Source organism: Spodoptera frugiperda, chromosome 8, assembly GCF_023101765.2.
Source record: "Spodoptera frugiperda isolate SF20-4 chromosome 8, AGI-APGP_CSIRO_Sfru_2.0, whole genome shotgun sequence".
NCBI classification, from domain to species: domain Eukaryota; kingdom Metazoa; phylum Arthropoda; class Insecta; order Lepidoptera; family Noctuidae; genus Spodoptera; species Spodoptera frugiperda.
The window spans coordinates 9,959,229-9,980,714 of NC_064219.1; the positions used below are offsets into that span (position 1 = coordinate 9,959,229).

The 21,486-nt window shown below is 37.0% G+C and overlaps 2 protein-coding genes and 1 non-coding gene across 3 annotated transcripts in view; 2 read left to right on the plus strand and 1 right to left on the minus strand.

Moving 5' to 3' along the window:
- Positions 1-14,127, plus strand: part of LOC118275792 (eIF-2-alpha kinase GCN2) — a 33,704-nt gene extending 19,577 nt beyond the window's left edge. The window contains exons 18-28 of the mRNA XM_050695411.1: positions 1,229-1,380; positions 1,706-1,839; positions 2,315-2,494; positions 2,932-3,155; positions 3,603-3,748; positions 4,177-4,345; positions 9,887-10,116; positions 10,526-10,611; positions 10,974-11,110; positions 11,821-12,002; positions 13,251-14,127. Coding sequence (XP_050551368.1) covers positions 1,229-1,380; positions 1,706-1,839; positions 2,315-2,494; positions 2,932-3,155; positions 3,603-3,748; positions 4,177-4,345; positions 9,887-10,116; positions 10,526-10,611; positions 10,974-11,110; positions 11,821-12,002; positions 13,251-13,398 — 1,788 coding nt within the window. The 3' untranslated portion in view covers positions 13,399-14,127. The remainder of the gene's footprint in view (positions 1-1,228; positions 1,381-1,705; positions 1,840-2,314; positions 2,495-2,931; positions 3,156-3,602; positions 3,749-4,176; positions 4,346-9,886; positions 10,117-10,525; positions 10,612-10,973; positions 11,111-11,820; positions 12,003-13,250) is intronic.
- Trnas-gcu (transfer RNA serine (anticodon GCU)) lies at positions 40-121 on the plus strand. The gene has a single exon. It is a non-coding gene; the product is annotated as a tRNA-Ser (tRNA).
- A 2,579-nt stretch (positions 14,128-16,706) lies between the features above and the next one.
- LOC118275928 (uncharacterized) lies at positions 16,707-19,865 on the minus strand. Its single transcript, XM_050695410.1, has 2 exons — positions 19,495-19,865; positions 16,707-17,672 (listed from the first exon to the last, which is right to left on the minus strand). Exons 1-2 carry the CDS (start codon positions 19,554-19,556, stop codon positions 17,423-17,425), a joined length of 312 nt encoding a protein of 103 aa, XP_050551367.1. The 5' UTR covers positions 19,557-19,865; the 3' UTR covers positions 16,707-17,422.
- Positions 19,866-21,486: the final 1,621 nt, after the last annotated feature.

Here is a 21,486-nt window from a genome sequence, read left to right on the forward strand (position 1 = left end):
TGTCGAGTGTGGTCGTTAATTTCGCCGTCTATCGGACATGACGAGGTGGCCGAGTGGTTAAGGCGTTGGACTGCTAATCCAATGTGCTCTGCACGCGTGGGTTCGAATCCCATCCTCGTCGATTCTTTTTGTTAATTGTTAAATTTGTTTTTTACTTTTTTTATTGATACACATGTTTAATTAAGTATTATTTTGCGTTATTATAGTTAAATAACGGTTTTATTTATTTTGTTGATAATAAAAAAAGTTTGAAAAGTAATTTCAATAAAATTATATTCGAAAGTTACAAAACATATTTACGAAGTATTTAAAATCAAAAAATTAATTGATCTTGTCGCGTTGATGAATTGATTCATAACCGCGGGTTTTTAGCGTGCGGTCTCGTGTTTATATTGAGTTGATAAAAGTTCTATTAAGGTTTTTTCAACGTAGAAAATAGTCGTTCAATATGAAAACCGACTTTGATTAATTTAATTTAAATATCTAATGGTGTTATTTATTACTTATTTTTTTTTAATTTAAATAATGTTTGAAATTTTATCTTTACCATCGTCCGTCCGTTCGTTCTAGTATAATCTCTTCTGTTCTCTTTTTTTAAGTATAGGCAGTAAATCCAATACGTTATTTTTGGTTTAACATAACATCAAGTCTGTTATTAACCAAAGGGGTTGGCAGAAGTATACAAGTTTCTAGACTTATTAAAGAACGTGCGCGTAATGCATCCGGAGACTTACTCTTGAATCCAATTCCGATAGATCGACATTGATATTGTGAAATTTCGTACTCTTGAGTGTTTCGTACATTTCATTCGTATTGCATGGATATTGAATGAACTAAATGGTATTGAGTTTGGCTTCATATTCCGTACTATAAATGCTATTTTAACACTTAACATTGGGGGTTGTGTCAAAAGACATTGATGAGATTTTATTGGATCGAAATTGCATTGTGATTGGTTTCAAGACTAAGCACCCTGATGTTTGATATATTGTTATACACACATATCCTCACGCCGGTCTCCCATGGAGGTAGACAGAGACTGTGGATCACCAATTGTTACGCATCTTACATCTTACTTCTTTCGAAAAAAAAAAACATATTTCTTGATCAACAAAAGATTAGGAACCCTTTATGCAGACCCTAGATTCTCGACGCTGGCCCTAAAGATAGAGGTAGTTCATTCTTCATATTCGTATATTAAAGCTAGATTTTTTAATATCTTTTACAGGTGTTCCGTAGCCACGGTGCCACAGAATTCTCCCCTCCCCTACTAATTCCCCGCGCATCAGCCTGGGACCAGCATGCCAACGCCGTGAAAGTGATGACGTCATCGGGCTCCGTCGTACATCTACCTCATGATTTGAGACTGCCGTTTGCTAGGTAAGTGTTTGTGATTTGGTAATTTGAACTTTATTGTGTAGTAATTAGGGTTTATTTTTCCATGACAAAATATTCTATCTAGGTTCCATGGAGCTCTAGCCTCATTACTTGAGACAACCTTACCCGAAGCTTGTGTTAAGTTATTCGGAACTTTATGTAGAAGTAATAAGGTTTATTTTACTGTGATGTTTATGTTCAAGTCAGAAGATTCTTACTAGTTCAAAAGAAGCAACAAGAGTCTTTATAATGAAGTGATGATGTGATCATAAAACAATTCATATACCTACACAATACATGTAAACTAATATAACCCTTATTCCAACAGGCATATAGCATACAATGGCACAAAGTACATGCGTCGTTACGTCGTGGATCGAGTTTACAGGGAGAAACATGTGCAAGGGTTTCATCCAAGAGAAATAACCGAGTGTGCTTTCGATATCGTGTCGCCGAAGACTGGTACGTGGTTTATAATTTTGGTCAATATTAATTTATAAACTTTTGTAGTACAAGGCAAAGTGCATTTGTTTTAGCTTTGTGTTATGATTCTGATGACTGTATATCTTGCTCTGTACCCTTAGCGCGTTCAGCGAAGACAAGGGGCTCGGGTTCGATTCCCGAGTCGGGCAATATATTACTGGGTCTTTTTCGGTTTTCTCGAAAATTTTACAGTAATAGAACGGAGTCTGGAATTGTGCCCAGTATATAGCAATAGGCCCACCCCCTATTACATGGGACTTATAACACAAATAGTGAAAAGTGAATGTACATTGTATAGTGACATTACGTGCCATAATGTGCACCTCTGCCTACCCCTTCGGGGATAAAAGGCGTGACGTTGTATTATTTGTTCAAATAACCTCGGGTATGGCTTAACCCATACACTTACCAGTTAACAAACTAGTTTATACTTATTTCTTACATTATATCACAGACTCCCTATGGCCGGATTCAGAGCTCCTAGTAGTGGCCAGTCGGGCGGCGTCAGAGAGTTGTCTGAAAGTGTCTCTACAGCTGAACCACACGGAGTTACTGCGCACTCTACTACTGTCCTGCGGGGTGCCCATGGACAAACACGCCGACATATACCCTGTACTCGTTGATGTTAGTTTTGGTAAGTATTCTGTAAGAATAAATTAATTATAATACTTTTTTTGAAACGTTAAAAACTATCTTTTCTATGAATTTTATATGAAATACTGCGTTATAATGTCAACAAATTTTTACGTTAATCTTATTTCTTGAAAAGAACGAGAATTAAGTAGATCATCAAATTAAAATAAAATATTTAAAAATTGTATCAAAGGTCGATATTTTTTCTAAGAAATCTATCCAATTATTTGTCTTAGGTCCTAGTATTTGTGAATACGCTTTACTATGGCTGGCAGTATATAATTTTCCTACAGTGTAAATCGATACAGCAAATGTATCTAGATTGTGTCTGTTTTCCAAATCAATTTGCATTCCTAACAAAACACACACCACACCACCAAATTTGACATAACTATCAAAATTACCATCAACATAACGAATTCCATTCTCCTCCCACAGGTCGTATAACCAGCTTACAACTACAAACCCACCTAACATCCCTTTGCATCACAAACAAAGATGTATCGAACCTCCTGCGTCTAATGGACGCAGACGTGCCAATACATGAAGTGAGAGAACTAGTCATACCGTATGTGAAACATGCTAAATGGAGCAAAGTCGTGTCGCAAGCTGTTCATGATTTGGAGGCTGTGTATAGAAACGCTAAGGCTTTGGGTTGTGAGGTTTGTATTATCTTTATTTTACTTTTACAATTTACGAGCTGGTTCGATTAGTTTCGGTGTAAATCGGGGCCCATAGTCATGATGTTTGTATGATTTATAAGTTTGGCTGAGGTTGTCGGATATTATAGTAACTTCTGTATTAAGTTGGGTTTAAGAAAAAGAAGCTTATTCTCGTAAAACACTACGGGTAGACATATTCTGATTGTATTTGAACTGTTTAAAAGTACCTGACTGACTGCAAAGTGTGTAGCGGGTTCGATTCCCGCATGGAGCAACTCTGTGTGATCCACAAATTGTTGTTTCGGGTCTGGATGTCATGTGTATGTGAACTTATATGTTTGTAAACGCACCTACGACACAGAAGAAAATCCTAGTGTGCAATGTTTCATAAAAAAAAACTCCAAATAAATTTTGTATCTCACTTATCAAGCAATAATTTTTTTACAGTGCCCAATCACAGTAGCTCCGTTCCTAGCCTATAATGCGACGCAGCATTCTGGAATATTCTGGCAAATGTCGGTCATCAGGAATACGGACAATAAAGTCGTTACTGCCAAACACAGGGCAGGAGATCTTATTGCAGCGGGAGGAAGGTGAGTTGAGAATATTTTACTTTATTTTAACTGGATTTTGGGTGTCCTATTTTATTTTGAGTGGTCTGACTACGAGTAGAAATATACTAAGTTTGTTTTATCTGGAGCTACGGACTACCTAGCGGGTTTAGCGGGGCTCCGGCTCGAAAAGCAGGAGTGGGAACGAAGTTGGTTCTAATATTGTTTCATTACCTTACTGACAGACTAAATAGATTTTGAATTCCGTCATCATCCTTATTACAAATTTAATCTGCATCTTTCTTTTTATGAATTTAAGTACAATTCCAAAAGTTAGCTTAGCACTATCTGCCTGCCTCTTCGGCGATAAAAGGCGTGATGATTAATAGCTTAGCACTCCCTAGTCGACTATAAACTACACTAGCGCCACCATTCATCTCCAAAATTCTTATTTCCTTCTTTCTTTCTAGATACGATGCCTTGGTAGCAGAATTCTGGAAGGTAGCATCAACGGAGAAGGATCATGACAGTACCGAACTAAAGTCTAGTTCAGTTGGGTTCTCTATGTCTTTGGAGAGAATGGCGGCCATATTGAAAAAGATGGACGCTGAGACGCCAATCCAACAGCCTAATGTTGAGGTATGTATTGGTTTAGAATTTTGTGTGTTATTGTTGTTGGTTTAAAGTAGATATTTCGAATAAGTACGTAAATATTCTTTGTAAGCCTGGAGTAACCATATTTTTTTTGTGTGTATGGAAATAAGCTCTGGTTAAAAACGATATAATAACGAATCAATATTGATCTTGTATTGTTTTTGGTTGGTCTTTTTAAATAATAAATCATTGAAATTTAACTTGCTCCATTTTATCTATCTGCTTAATATAATTAAATAGTCAAACGAACTTACCTGTAAGTGAAGTTCGACTGTAATTATTCTTGTTGTTGCATTGTCCGAAGATGATTAGGAAAACAGTTGTAGTCTCGGCGTTAGTCCGTGGCGTCACACATAATTTTAAAGATTAAAAGCTTAAATTTCTGAACGCAGCCATGCACATTGGCAACACTGCGTCTGCAACACTAATTTCATTAAGTTCATAGCCATTTATTGGTTTTACAACATAGGGTTCATGTTTATATTTATATAACATGAAGGATCTGGGTAGGGTGGGACTAATCATCTTCGGACAATGCAACAACAAGAATAATTACAGTCGAACTTCACTTACAGGTAAGTTCGTTTGACTATTTAATTATACTTGTTGTTGCATTGTCCTCTATGATTAGGAAAACAGTTGTAGATGTTCAAAGACCAGTTGTAAAAACAATAAACATTTGTTTAAAAATAACAATCAACAGAGTTATTTTTTAAAAAATATACACTTCTTAATTAAATATATAACTGAACAGTTATATATCTATTAACTGCGTAATTCAAACTAATTCCAAATATCATTCACATTGTTGAAGAAAAGGTTCTAAGAAAACTTTTATTAATTATTGGTCTGTTATGAAAAAACTTGCAAAAAATTGAAGACTCTCCAATGCAAGCAGCCGTTCGTCGTATTTCATCAATATTTCCCCACTTGCTGAAAACTGCTAATGTTGTTGCATGTCGGGTACTGTGTGTTGAAAATACACTAGTGTCAATTCCACTCTCTTCCATGGCTCTTTTGACCCAACGGCTGATTGTACTGAAGCACACAGCTTTATATGGCTCCTTTGTAGATACAAATAAGCTAGTACTTTTAAAATCACGTAAACCCTTTGTAACTTTTAAATTGTTGACCACCGCAGTGGCTGGACATACTCCTTTCCTAGCATTAAAGAAAAGGATCAGTTATAAAAAGTTGACCCTGTTTGGTCCTAAAGTCTTGATCAATCTATCTTATACAAATAGATTGATGAATTGATTAATACAGTCTTGTTTAATCATTATATTAATAATATTAATCAGGGCTACTGTTTGAGCCCTTTAACCCGTGGCCAACGTTAATAAGGTTTTCTTGGTAACAATCTGCAGATAATTCTTTCTCTAGAGTATAACTCTTTTCAATATAATCAATTACAAAGACATATCCCAAGTATTATTATATTTGGGTTTGGGGGTCTTAATTTAAAAAATCCCTTGAACAATCTTTTGATCTAATGATCGGTATCCAAATGTGGTCCTATAACTAATGATAGAGCTAATCTTACGGAATTCAAATTACCATATGTTACTAACTGTAACTCTTTCATTGAATCACAAAGTACGGTACTGAATAACTTCAGTAATGGTAGGCTTAGTAATGTTTATATTTATGGATTTAAATACTTAGCCTATGATACTAATGCACATGCATGCATGATTTGCATGATTCAAAGTATCTTTAGATATTGAATTCATCAAGACAAGAACTGCTTCATCACAAATTCCTAACTCTATGTTTTCCTGATAATGCTTCTACCATCAATACCACTTTCTTATAAAAGGGGTGTAACAATCTGGAATTATGCAAGATAAGGACTTAGAAGGTAAAAATATAACAGGTTCCTTTAACAATAATCTATTAACAATAACAATAACCACTGAGTGACCCAATGGAGCACAACTATTATACCTGTTGCTTTGTCTGTAATTTATTTTCTAGGGTTTTAAGAACCATAGAGAATGGAGGAGAAATAATAAATAAAATAAGCTGTATTTAGTCCAAGGAATGGTGAAAGCATCAACTGCAACAGCTCCTAGGTCTGGTTGCCATGACATATAAGTGCAACACCTTGCATTAGTATGTGATGCAAATAAATCAATTAAAGATTTACCAAATTCATCAATAACCTTTGGATTGTTTATATTGCTCAGTTCCCATTTTGTAATGTCTATCTTCCTATCTTCCTTCTAGACTCAAAAAAGCTATCACACTATCTTTAGTGTTTATGTAATTAGCATCAAACAATAGTCTTTTAAAATTCACACCATTGCCAAATATTCTTAGAAATCCTATGTAAAAAATTATATTAAATTCCTCCTAATCTATTTATACATATAGGTTACTGCAGTAATATTATCACTATTTCTTCATTTATAAGCAAACATTTTTAAAACAAAAAAGGCAGCTATTCATTCCAGTGAATTTATGTGAGCCCTAGACTCAGCCTTTAATTAGCCTAAATTCTAACTTTGATCATAATTTTATACAGTAATTCTTTTATAAGCTTGGAAAAAACAATAAAAGAATATATTTCTTTCCTTTTCAGTAATGTTAAGAGTCATATCTATAGTATTGAATAGTAACAATAAAAGTTACAGTTGTAACATCACACTTAACTATTCTCTTTGCTCGGCTAACTATAAATCCTAATGTTTTTAGTAAATTCACAGTTGCTTGTATGTTTTGTATACACTGTTGTTATAAAAATTTTGTTTATGTAACATAATAAAATAGTTGTTTCATATACTTAAAAAACAAAAAGTCATCTAAATAGATAACTGATATACAACCTCTTTCTCTTAACAAAACCATCATTGGTTCATGATTTTTGTGAATGTTGATGGAGCCGTACAAAGGCCCAAGAATAAAACAAAAGTATTTAACTGATAGTGTTTTCCTTGAAAAATAAATCTTAAATATTTCTCACTATCCTTGTTGATACTTACTTACTAACAAGTATATTTCAGATATAAGATGACAAGAACATCATCTTTTTGTAAAAACTTGCACACTGTTCGGTATTTTCCAATTTGAAATACTCAGTTTCAACAAAATTATTTAAATTCTTTAAACTTAGAACAAAACGAAAAGTTCCATTGCTCTTTTTAACAAGGAAAATAGGTGAACACAATGAATCTTTTTACAGGTTTGCAAGTTTGTATTGCTTTCATAGCATGTACTTAACTGGTTAATTTCTGCGGTGATCTGTAAAGATTCTAGTTCAGAAAACCTATCATTTTGAGTACAACACTGGTATGGTTTACTATGCAAAAGGATTGAATATCCTGCAACCCAACCGAGAATAATTGGATCTTGAGTTAAACTCTGGTGTGGTTTATCACACAAAGGGGTTGAGTATCCCGCAACCCAACTGAGAATAATTGGATCCTGAGTTATCAAGTTTTCAATTATTTAAGTGGTAGTTAAGTCTACTCACCTGTTGGTTCATTTGCGTTGAGGTTGACTCCTCATGCTCTCCCTGGTCCTGACTGCTGCTGGTGTTCTGGGTGACGGCCCCCCCTCTTTTTAGCATCTGCCTGAGGAGGACCCCGCCAGTTTAAAGCTTTATTATTATTTATTTTAGGAGTACCTGTCTGAGGCACCCATGTACTTCGCTTTGTAGTGAACCTTTTTGTTTCAGCCACCTCAGTTCTTGACCAGATCTCTTGACTGATCTTGCTGTTCTGATCTCTTCTCCTAGATCTTCACCAAATAGATAGATTTCTGTTCCAGATTGCAATAGAAAATCTTTCACATTTTTATTTATAACTGATAACAGGAGGGACTTACGTCCCTTTCTATCTAAATTTATAGTCACAGAGTAGGATTGGAGCATCATTCAGTATTCTAATGATATCCATCTATGTCCTTAATTATCTCTCATGCACATTTGAAGACATGAACCCAGACATGCCAAGGCTGTTGAGGTTTGTTTCTGTTTTGTTTGTATCATTTGGTCACACTTCTGGGATTATTAATCATTGATTGTAGTGCTTACCTCCGGGTTTAACAAAAGATGCACCATTAATTTCATGTTGGAGAACGGTGAATTTTCATCAGTATGCCATTCCCCCAATCACCTTTGTGCTATTTGTTTGTGTAACTCTCCTCCTACTCTCACCAGCTGTGACTTCACACCTTATATGTCTATTACCTGAGGATCCAACATCTCTTCATGTGGTAAGGCTTCAGGTAATTCTCATAAAGATTCTATATTTTCCACATTTACATCTTGTTGTACAATGTACATATGTATCATTTTGTTGAGCATTGCTCAATTCTATGCATTCATTATCCGGAGGGACATTTTCAATGTCTTCCTCCATGTAATGTGATAATGTTAATGGTGTCTTTCCAGTTTCTGGAAGTAAAACACAATGCAAGCTGTGCTTATGGTACAGCATGTGACTTATGGTACAGCATGTGGCTTATGGTACAGCATGTGGCTTATGGTACAGCATGTGGCTTATGGTACAGCATGTGGCTTTCGCCACATCACAATATAACCATGTAAGTTCCCGCAGAACTTCCCTTGAAGGTTATATAAGACTCAACCGCGTGTGCTCCCACAGAACACCCCAGAGGTTGATTATTTGATAGCTTAGCAAGACTCAACCGCGTGTGCTCCCACAGAACACCCCAGAGGTTGATTATTTGATAACTTAGCCATTGTAGACCACGTACGCCCCCGCAGGACGTCCCACAGGTCAGGCCAGTTCTTGCTAGAAAATAACCGGCCTTGTAAATGCTCGTGCGATTCCTTGTACATAAGTATCTATCGCGCATGAAATAGCAAAATGTCGCCGCGTCCTTTACATACACATGCAAAGCGCAAGACGCCCAGGCACAAAAGTAAAAACACACGTTCTTTAAACGGTGTAGCGTTAATTGTTTTGCTGCATAGCGAAGCTATAAACTTTATTGCAAACTTGCAAAAGATGAAAGGCCGGCCATTTTCGTACCATCATCGCTCGAATCGGAGCTCAAAAGTTCCTTTTCAAGTTTCTTCAATTTCTTCAGCAGTTTAGATCTTGACTCCGACTTTATCTTTCCCATATTACAGTTTTAGAAACACTTATTTTAACTAAAAATTGGTAAAAAAGGTGGGAAAACGTGACGCCGTTACGTGACATAAAATCCGAATGAAATTAGTGTTGCAGACGCAGTGTTGCCAATGTGCATGGCTGCGTTCAGAAATTTAAGCTTTTAATCTTTAAAATTATGTGTGACGCCACGGACTAACGCCGAGACTACAACTGTTTTCCTAATCATAGAGGACAATGCAACAACAAGTATAATAGTCTTATTGCGGGATATACCTACAGACTGATATATTTTCAATTACACTTTTTTCTCTTTGAAAATTACTTTTCACATAATATATTTATGTGAAAAGTAATTTTTTTTCATTTACTTACCTAATATGTAACAACTTTAAACACATTTCCATATTCACTTCTATACCTAATCACCGTTTACCATCCTTAGATGGGTCTAATCTGCGTGTGTGTATGGGGCGCGGCGGGGTCGGGTCGCGACGGGCAGGCGGCGCGGCGCCGGGCCTGCCTGGCGCGCGACCTGTGGGCCGCCGGCCTGCGCGCCGCGCTGTGGCCATCTGCCAATGACTCCACGGCCGACGCACACGACCTGGCGCGGCCCGGACTGCTCATACTGCACGATGATGCTGATGTTAGACTGGCTTGCTGGGATGGGATGAGGTAAGTTACTACTGTTTTTTTTTTAATGGAACACGCTGGTAAACGTGCAGACGCATCACCTGATGGTAAGCAGTCGACATCGTCCATGGACACTTGAAATACTAGAGGTGTTACCAGTGCGTTGCCGGCCTTTTGGGGGTTAGGAAGTTAAGCATTGTTGGGAAATCGGGAATAGAGAAGATTGGGAAGGACCCCGCTTCCCAATCTTCCTCACTCACCTCACTCACACAACAAAACACAACACTAGCGTTGTTTCACATCACGTGGTATCACTCCAGTCGAGCCGGCCTATTCGTGTCTTTCAAGATTAAAATGCTCTCAAAAAAAACTATCTAAATATCTAAAAATATCTATATCTAAAAAAAATTACGAAGCCATAGTATATTTAATTCATTCTACCATTTTCCAGGTTAAGAGAACATAAAGTGCCATACATAGATGTCCTGGACTTCATCAGACAGAAGCTGTGTCCCGATACTGTCAGGAATTCTGAACGTAAGTTGATATTCATGATCATTTCGATGTTCGATATGATTTTATTTTCTTTTCCCTTAAATCGCGGCCCCACTTGTTTGTTGGACTATGTTGCATCGTCGTTTTCCATATATTTTTTACGACATGCCCCATTACACCGTTGCATCGTCGCGCGCGACGTTTCATCTCGTGCATTGTTCTGTTACGACGACGCGACGCAACGCACAAATGGAGGCCTTGCTCTTAGTGATATCTTCTGATTTATTTAGTTGCGCGATCCAAGACAGTCCATTATTATGTTCCTGAGACGCATTTATTTCGTGGTTTATAAAACCTTTTGTGGCTGGCTATTCACTAAAACCATTACTATTATTATCACACAGCTGGTACTACGTCAAACCGCGCGCTGAGCTGGTCGGAGTGTGAGAAGTCAAACGGTGGCTTCACGACCTCAGTGAGCTTCTGCATCGGCTCCAAAGACAGGATGAACAAGAACTCCAAGAGGCATTGTGAGAACCAGGTGAGTTGGACATTTCTCATATTTATATTGTGATGCGGCTGTGTGTGTTTGTGTGTCTGTTTATTTGATAGTGACAAGGTGACGACGTCTTTGAAAAGTTTTCTTTTAAACGTTGTCTCAGACTGAGATGTTTTCCTGTGTCGTGGGTGCGTTTACAAACATACATAGAGTTGCTCAGTGCGAAACCCGCTACACTTTGCACGACGGCCAGTTACTTTGATTTTAACTTTAGCATCATTAGTTTTTAATATCATTTACTATTAAATAAATGTTTCCCATAATTTTAATCGACGGTTCCATCGATCCTTTCTCGTCCATATACATTTTGTGAAAAAAGGGGCAAACGTTTACCTTCTCTTTTAAGATTTTTTTTATACAAAGATAAAGAAATCTTATATTTCTTTTAAATTACCTAGTTGTCTTAGTAACTCATACATCTGTAAATGTACCTATACCATTTATACTTATACAATAAAGAAAGGATCTTACCAAAAAACAACATAATACACACACACACAACGTCACTCCTTTTTATCACCGAAGGGGTGGGCAGAGGTGTACATGCATATTGTGGCAACATAACAACATAATAACAACAACATTTTAATATAATTCACAGATAAACACCCAAATAACGTCTAACAACTTCTTAATTTAAATCGCAGATAAACACCCAATAACGTCTAACAACTTCTTAATTTAATTCGCAGATAAACACCCAAATAACGTCGACGCTAGTGTCCCTGGGTCTGCAGGCGGGCATCAGCCGGGTGCGAGTGCACGTGGTGGCGGTGTCCCTGGAGGCGGGCGCGCTGCGGGCGCTGGCCGCGGGGCTGGCCGCGCCGCTCGACCCAGCCGACATGCACCACGCCTTCATGGCGGTTATTGATGCGTGAGTATTCTTGCACAAAATGGAAAAGCCTCTGGTGTTTCAAGTGACCGTGGGCGGCGGCGATTGCTTACCATTAGGTGACCCGTCTGCTAGTTTATAGGCACATTTCTTTAAAAAAAATATTTTTTAAGAAGGCAACGGTTTTAAATTTTTCTTACCGCCATTTTTTAAGTCAGGTGATATCCCCAAAACCTCCAACTCAAAAAAATACTAAGCTGAAATCCGCATCAAAATCGGTTTCGTCATACGCGAGATAATCGCGCACAAATTAATGCCTAACTCCCAAAAAGCCGGCAATGCACTTGTAACGGCTCTGCTGTTTCAAGTGTCCATCGGCGGCGGTGATTGCTTACCACCAGGTAATACGTCTGCTCGATTACCGTCTTGTTTCAAAAAACAAACATACATACATACTTACAGGTCAAACTGAGAACCTTAGTACGAGTTTGCTTTACATTTAAAGTATACGAAAGGAGAGCGAGTTCGGCGTAAGGCCTACAGCATAAAGTTTCGGTTTAAGGATACAGAGCGCCGAAAGCGCTCTCGCTTCGATCTCGTTAAATATAAAGCAAACTTGTACTAAGGGTACTGATATAATAATTGCAAAAGGGCGATAGCAATAGTAACAGACACTATCAATGCATTCGATGACCTTAAACCCTTCTCAGTGCAAATAAACAAGTTTTATCTTATCACCACCTGGTTCTTGACCCTGGTTCTTATATTATTAACTACATATTATAGTTTAGGTGACTAAAGGGCATAACGTGTCTTAAGTTATGGTAGGGCTCATTGAACCAGAGTTGCGGACTGCCTAGCGGGTTACGGGGGCTCCGGCTCGAAAAGCAGGAGTAGGAACCAACCAAGTTAGTAAGAGTCTGACACTCACTTTCGTTCGATCTCGCCCAAGGTGAGAGAAGTCATTTAATGTTTTTCCCCCTCAAAAAAGGGTTAATTGATATACATAGATTCCTTTCAAAGATTTCATTCCTCAGTTTTTCGAAAATGTGAATGTCTGGCACTCTGCGAGAGTGACTCGAGGCCTCTGGTAACTCTTTCTCGCTGCAAATACACAACGCGTTGGTTGTTTCACGTCGGTTTTCTAAAAGGCCGCGGTATCCCTCCGGTCGAGCCGGCCCATTCGTGCCGAACCATGGCTCTCCAACGTGATGACAGTGATAACTATCTTCCTTATAATTTATTATTCGTCAAGTTTTCATATACTTATGTTTGTTTTTTTGTCCCCAGGTACCCAAAACGCCGAGATGTATTAGACGACGCCCTCCATGAATTAACAACACTAGTTAAACAAAACAGCCAGTGTAGGGCCACAGATGAAACACAGCTCTATGCTCTTTACTCTATAAACGATTCTCTATGCCGACTGATCACGTGACCTTACTTTAGAGTATATCTTTTTTACAAGTTTTTGCATTGACTTTTGTTTATATTTTAGTTGTAATTAATTAATTAATGTCGGATTGTTTGATTTTGTGTAACTTCGATGATGGAAGTGTTTTTTTATGTGTATAGTTTTGTCGGAGTGTGATATACAGTGTAGTGTAGTTAGGTAACTCTTACTTTGGTTTTATCTCAGGCTATTTTAGCTACTTTTTATATGTATAGGGTGACTGGTAATTAGTGAAAGATATCTTAACACGTGATTGTAATCATGATTACAACTAACTTTCCCAGAGAAACTTTTTTTTTCAAAAACTTTGTTCCACACTAGAATTTTCTCTGGTGTCGTGACGCGTTTACAAATATACAAGTTCACGTAAAAAAAGTTTCTTTGGGAAAGTTGTTTGTAATCATGAGTACAATCACGTGTTTAAATATCGCTCCCTAATTACCAGTCACCCTATATTGATAAAAGTATCTCAATTCTAAGATTTATGTAATAAAAATATTAACCTGTAACTGCAATAGCTAAAAAGTTAGTCTAAATATGTGTTACAGGCCCCAAAAAGTGATAAAACCTAATTACTTTTCACCTCGTTAATTATTTTCTCCCAACCTCATAAGTGTAATAGTTCTACCCATTGATAATAGATGGTGTTCTGTGTTAAGGTACCGGTAATTATTATTTATCGGCTTACTCATGTAACTGTTTGGCGAGGAACTCGACTGATAATGTCTTACCTTTAGCATGGCTTGAAACTTGGCTAATTCCTCGTCAAAATATGTGAGTAAGCCGATAACATAGTAATTAAGGTACAGGTGACGTACTTTTTACGTAAGGTTTTTATTTCTACGGGAAAGTTAAACTATTGGAAGAAAATATAGTGTCTTTGAACTGAATTATAAAAATAAAGATATGAAATAAAATACCTCACACACACATAATAGTGAATAAGTAAATGCATTTAAATAAATAAAATCTTGACATTTATGAAACTATACGTACATTTATTACTTTTTCTTGGTTTAATAATTAAGAATATATATATACCCATATACAAACTATAGCACTAGACCACATATATAATATTATACCAGTGTTGGTCAAATATTAAGCTCGCGGTCTTAGGATTAAGTAGATGGATCCGGGATAAGGATTTAATCCGACCCGCAAAGGGATTTAATCCTATCACCCAAGGAATTTAATTCATGAATACCATAAAGTAGTTAGTTATGAACTTATGAAGTCGCGCGATGTTTAATAAAATGACCTTAAACATGTGAGTTAGGTATTATTATTAATTTGTTTCTCCATCGAAATTTATTAAGGTACAAGTTGGAAGCGGGTGACATGATGTGTTGCAGTGACACTGCAGAAGACTTAGTTTAAGTTTATTTTACGCTTAATGAGATCGTCATGATAGCGCGTTCGGCGCTCTGATTGGTTGATTCATTCGAGCCGCCCAATCATAGCGTTGAACGCTGAAACATGGTAACGTTTGTCCTCTGAGCATTTTTGAAAAACTGAGCAATGGAATCTTTCTATTTCAATAAGTCAATTATATGCGAACGTGCTGTCGTTTCGATTTCATTAAACGTAAACCTTACTCGTACTAAGGGTACTGGTTTCTATGTATTTCTATTAAATTACCTCGACACGAAGCTAGCGACGCGTCGTCGAGCGGTAGACTCTAGTGTGGCCCGACCGCAAACCAGTAGTGCCACTGTTATAGTTCAAAATCCTGACTGCAGTGTGTTTCGTTGTCGTGGCGACATGAATCGACAACACGTCACCCACTGCTGCCTTATGTCGCCCGTTTCAAACTTGTACCTTTCCACTCCTTTTGGTCTTTCCCCAACCACTGCTTCTTCCAATAACTGACGTAAAATTAACAATAAACACTGCCCACCCCTTCTAGGATTAAGTTGTGATGTTATGTTATAACAAGATTATGTAAATATGTATACTTTGGTACAGACGTTAGCAAATCAAAATGTCACTGACTATCAAAGAGAATTGTGAGTTAAGTACGGCAAAATTCTACTTGTCGCGCCGTACAAAAGACTTTCAAACCTAGTAGGTTTGTAATAAGGTTGAAAATGGATTGATGTGTGCTAGCGTCTGTACATTAATTGACCCGATATGCTATGTAACTTAAAGTTTGTATGTGATTTAATGTAAGTATTAAATATTTTGTATATTAACAGTTAATTTTAAAAGCCATACATATATTATATAGTCTATAAAGACTTCAGAAAGCTTAGTACGAGTTTGTGTTACGTGTAAAGTAATCTTGTTCGGCGCTGTGATTGGTTACTTTATATACGGTGGCCAATCAGCGGAATGCGCTCTCGTTTCGTTTTCGTTCAACGTAAAGCAAATTCGTACTAAGGTTACAGTTATACAAACACAGTTTGTAAATTAAAATGTTATATTTTTAAATAAAATACCACAACATTATGTTTTTTTTTTAATAAAAAATATAATGGTTTAAAATTGGATAATAAAAGATTTAATTTGAAACTTCTTGTTTTTATTTTATCTTATAGGAAATATTCAGTCTTAATACAACTTAAAAGTAATTATTATCTTAAATCTAACATACAAAGGTTAACACTTAAATACTCAGATCACTCAAAACGGCTGAACAGGGGACTTACTCTTGAATCCAATTCCGATCGATCAACATTGATATTGAGAAATTTCGTACTCATGAGTTGCAACACTAGCGCCCATTGCATCCGTATTGTGTGTGTATTGAGTTTGACTTTACATTCCATACATACTCTCAATCGTTAACACTTATCGATTCGTTTTGACATTGCAATGGCACTTCTAATTACCATTCTTCGTGCTAATAAACATTCTTGATTTTATTCTTAAAATTAAATGAATAAGATAGGTAATAATCTTATCGACGGGTGAAGCCGCGTGCAAAATCTAATATTCTGATTTGGCACATACCTAAACGAATAAATATCACGTGTACATACACCCAGCAATGAAATGTTTATTTGACGACAAAATTAAATGAGTTCAAGATTTTTTTCATTCATATTCAATTCAATGCTCTTATCAGTATTGTATCAGAATTATTCTTTTATCATTATTTTTAAGCTTGAGTTATTTCTGGATACACATGTAAACATCAGCTGGTCATGTGAACTTTGTATCGTCTTAGAAACAAGAATGTTACATAAAGGTATTATTGGAATAAATCGATGCCTTCTATAATCTATGGTCTTCCCCATTCTATACATAAGACATATCGCACACCTAGTAATATATTGGCACATTTACGGTTTTCATAGTTTACCTGACTTGTTTAGTTTTTAGTTTACTGACCAATGAACCGTTGTTTTACGTGCGTGAGGGGGGAAACTACAATAATGGTATAATGACACTTTTACGACGTCTCTCGATGAATATGGTAATAAATAGATTAATATGCACTTTTAAACACGTATACCATATAAAGTCAATTTCGCATTTTTTGCAGATGTGCCAATATATTACTAGGTGAGCGATATATAAATAAATACAGTATATAAGCAGAGAATTTTCTCGAGTATTATTAAAAAGGGACGCAAATACATTCCAACAGTTGCGTGTATCTCTTTCCAACTATGTACGTGCAGAGATCTTTGATTCATAACCTTATTACGAGTCTCCCAAAAGCAACCTTTAAAAATGCCTATTTAGGGCGCTCTCTAGCTTTAATTCGCATCTGGGGGCCTACTCTAATTCAACGAACGAACGAAAAAACTTCGCGGATTGCATACGGTACTACAATTCTATTTATTGCGAACTTTCGTGAACAAAAATGAACGAATGAAAAAGATTTTTATATGAAATTAAAAATGAAACGTTATTTCAAGTTATTCTATTAGTAAATGAATAAAACCTACGGCCGAAGATTAAACGAAACTTCGGATTCGAGAACCGGAGTAAGCCCCCTGCTTTGCTTAAATATCCATCTACATATAATACCAACTATTTACCCTAAACACCCACTATTCTACAAAGTATAAACATTATCCTCTTTCATCCTATAAATCAAGGGTGCAAAAGTCATGTGTACTGGCGGAACAGCTGGTAGATTCCCTACAGCATCATAGGGGTTGCACTTCGGAGCAGTCACCAGGATACATGTGATGATGGACAGGAACATAGCTATTAAGGCCCAGAACATTAGGACGAGGAAGAATCGAGTTCTTCGCCATGTGATCTCCTGGCGCGCTGTTTGGACCTCTTCTTGAGTTAGTGGTCTGAAACAAAAGAAGAAAAGGTTGTTATTCTTCTTTTTCTTGATTGGTTTCTTACTAAGTTGTTATAAATCTAAAGATTTGGATAAATGGAAGCTAAGCAAGTACAAATGTGGAGACTACCGTGATTACTTTTCTGACAATGTAATCCTTTCCCCATCCCAATCCCCGATCCCCCAACAACCCTTAAATTCCTAACCCCCAAAGGATCAGCAACGCATTTGCAACGGCCCTGGTGTTTCGGGTGTCCATAGGCAACGGCAATTGTTTACCATCATGTTATCAGTCTGCTCGTTTACCGGCTTATACCATAAAAAAAACTATTTGCGAATCACACAAAGAGTTGCTCCATGCGACAATTGCGGGAATCTAAAACTCGCTCTACACGTTGTGCGATAGCGGGTTGCACAGCAACAACGCCAATATTTTATTTTAATTATTAACCCGAGAATTAAGTATATGATACATTGTGCAATACAGAAGCTGTTCACTCCGCACCAATCGTACTAATTACAAACTCCTCAGTAAAATAATTGTTTCCTACCTAATGTTAATTGACCCGAAACTACAACCAAAATGTAATTAGATAAATAAATAATACATACATAGATAAAGAGCGTTAATTTTAGACCAAGAAACGTCGAAGTTTCCTGGAACTGAACTACATAATTGTAGTTTATCACTCAACTTGTTAGTTCTCACTTGTGGGTCAAAAGATCAGTTTTAAATTAATCATTTCACACTGTCACTAAGAGTCAAAATACCTAATTTGTAATCGCTCGTTAAATTGATATTTGAGTTTTCAATAAATGAAGTGCTGGGAACCACTAATTTAGTAAACTATCGGCAACGAATCGGAACCAATTCTCGTTTCAAAAGTACTAATTAGGTACATATCTAATAAAATAATATGTGTGTTAAGTAGAATGGCGACACAGAAACTGGGAGATCATTAATTTTAGAACTGCGACCAATTTGTGTGTTTAACACATTGAACGCCGTGGTGGTCACCGGTGACCGGCGTTAGCGGAGGATTTGCCTTCAACAGTTTTCTATTGGCAGTCAGACTTAATAACGAAGTAGTTTTATTTACCTACGTTATAATATCGATATCTCTATTGATAACACGCATGTTAGATAATATCTATATAATTATTTTTACAATTAACCTTATCATGTTGTTAATTAAAAATAAATAAAATAACTAACTTAATTACGTTTTGGACGCAAACAATATCTTGGAATATGGAATCGACACGTAGCGCAGCAGCTGATTGCCCAGCCACTGCGCAACCATACAGTAATCCTTATCATCATCATATTAACCACATGACGTCCATTACTGAACATAGGCCTCCCCCAATCCGACCACAATCAGGGGCCTTAGTCTGCTATTACAATTGTGTCAGAATGGTCGATCATTGAGCTGTGCAAGAGGGAAGGAGCTATACAACCTACATATCTCTGTCCCTTTGGCACTGCTCAATGATCGACCATTCTGACACAATTGTAATAGCAGACTAAGGCCCCAGGTCGTTTGTCCACCTTGTGGGTGAATGTCCTACGCTACGCTTGCCTGTACACGGCCTCCACTCGAGAACCTTGCTGCCCCAGCGGCCACCGGTTCTCCGCGCTATATGCCCTTCCCACTGCCACTTCAGCTAGCTAATCAATGCAGTAATTTAATGTATTCATATTCATATTCATTTATTTGCTTTCCACAATGTATGTACATAGATGTTCTTAAAGGTAAAAGTAACAATTATGGACCCAGTTTGGGCACAGCAATTTTAAAGATATAAAAAATGTACAACTGTTTACATACCCAAATCTTCTGCATCTTAAATCTGTGCCTTGAGAAAGTAATGGTTGTCTTTCAGGATCCATACTGATTGAATAAACTTCTCTATCCAAACAATGTTCACACTCTTCTTAGTAAATCTTCTTTAAGACGAGATTGCACTTTTCTATAACATTTATTTTAACACCACTGTTTTATAAATAATCTTTATAATATTAAGAAATAAATAATCTATAGGGTATTATTTATCACAAAATTAAAACACTTTTTCAACCCAAAATTCACGATAATATCACTCGCCGTATTCGAGTTCATTGATTTATTTATTATTTATTTAAATAAATAAAGTACGAGTAAATATGACCGTTCCTCTCGTGTGAGTGTACCGAACTGATTGGTTCATCTTAATTGACGCTGATACGTTAATTATTGGTTTGTTATTCTGTCAATTAACTTCGCCCTTATCAAATACGTGTCAATAGTTAGTTAGATTCTGTGCAGGCAATCTGTTTTGCGGTCGACTGTAGAAGATTAATAATAATTTTATTTAAGTGTGGGAGAGCCATTTTTTGGCACGAATGGACCATCTCGACCGAAGTGACATCACGGCCTTACAGATAATCGTCGTAAAACAACGCATGCGTTGACTACCCCCCCCCCCCCGCTTTCCAATCTTCCCAATTCCTCCTTGACAACCCTTAAATTCCTAACCCCAAAAGGCCGGCAATGCACTTGTCACGCCTCTGGTATCCAAGCCAGGATGATCCATGTGTCGTGATTGTGATGAAAGATATTTCATAAAATATGATTTCTGCCATGTTTGAACATTTACATGTTATTTACACTTATGTACTTAGGTATTTTACCCTACTCTAGTTATTACGATAAGCTCACGATATAATGTAACGGAAGAAGCTAACTTTGCAGCTTGCATCGTGCGAGGTAGGTACAGTGGAGGACAGATCCGTCTGATCATTTTAAAATTTTATTGCTTGAACCCAGCAAAATCTTTAAATGTCTCAATATCTCATCTAATAAAAAGCGGTAACGTCGCAGCTTAGTGACGCAACACATGTAATCCCTTAGTCAGTGGTGCATTTGATGTTGTTCGGCTACCTGCATCGGCACTGGAACCACCCACTATCCTACTTCATTCGTCAGTTCAAGGTCATAGGGCATTGGTCATCAGGTGGAAACAAACATTCACTTAGTGGGGTGGTCAGACGCATGTGACCACCATTGTACATGGGTAGATAAGTATAGGTCGATACAAATCGCTTTAGTAAAACACGTTCATAACACATGCTAGCTCGCTGCGCAATGGATCGTCTGATGTTTATCCTCCTATTTAATAGTTTACTCCAGTCTTTTTTGAAGGGGTAAAATCATGCAATGTATTCTCCCGCCCCGGGCGAGGCGAGAAGGAGAGTCATCCTCCTACTGAATAGAAACCACCCATTTTCCTACTCTTGCCTTTCAAGCCGGAGCCCCGGTAAACCCACTAGGTCCAGTCTATTCCAGCATATCGGACTAGCTATTCATGAGTGACGTATGGGTCCCAATACGGCTCGAAATTATTACGTGAGCAAGCCATAATAAATAATATGTAATTGTATTTTCCAACCAATTAAACATTTAATGCAACGTTTACCCTAGTCGCTGGGTACACAAACAAATGGCTAGCTGCGTAGCATTATAATCACACATCTATTTATAAAACACTTACAATGAATTGGCAAGTACTTAAACAGACTGATAATTTCTATAGCGTCTTCTTGAGGTAACATTATCATAATATTAAATTAATATTCCATCATTCAAATTGATTTGTCTATCTGTACTCTAGAATAAAATTGACAACAAACGGCCCAGCTAGATAAAAAGATAGTTTATTTCAGTGAATCGAAAAGTTAATCGTTTGGAGTTGATATTTCGACACCAGCAATTTATACTGCGCTAACTCAAAAAGCGTACTTTACAGTAGAGGCGTTTAAAGGAAAAAACGTGATAACTTTT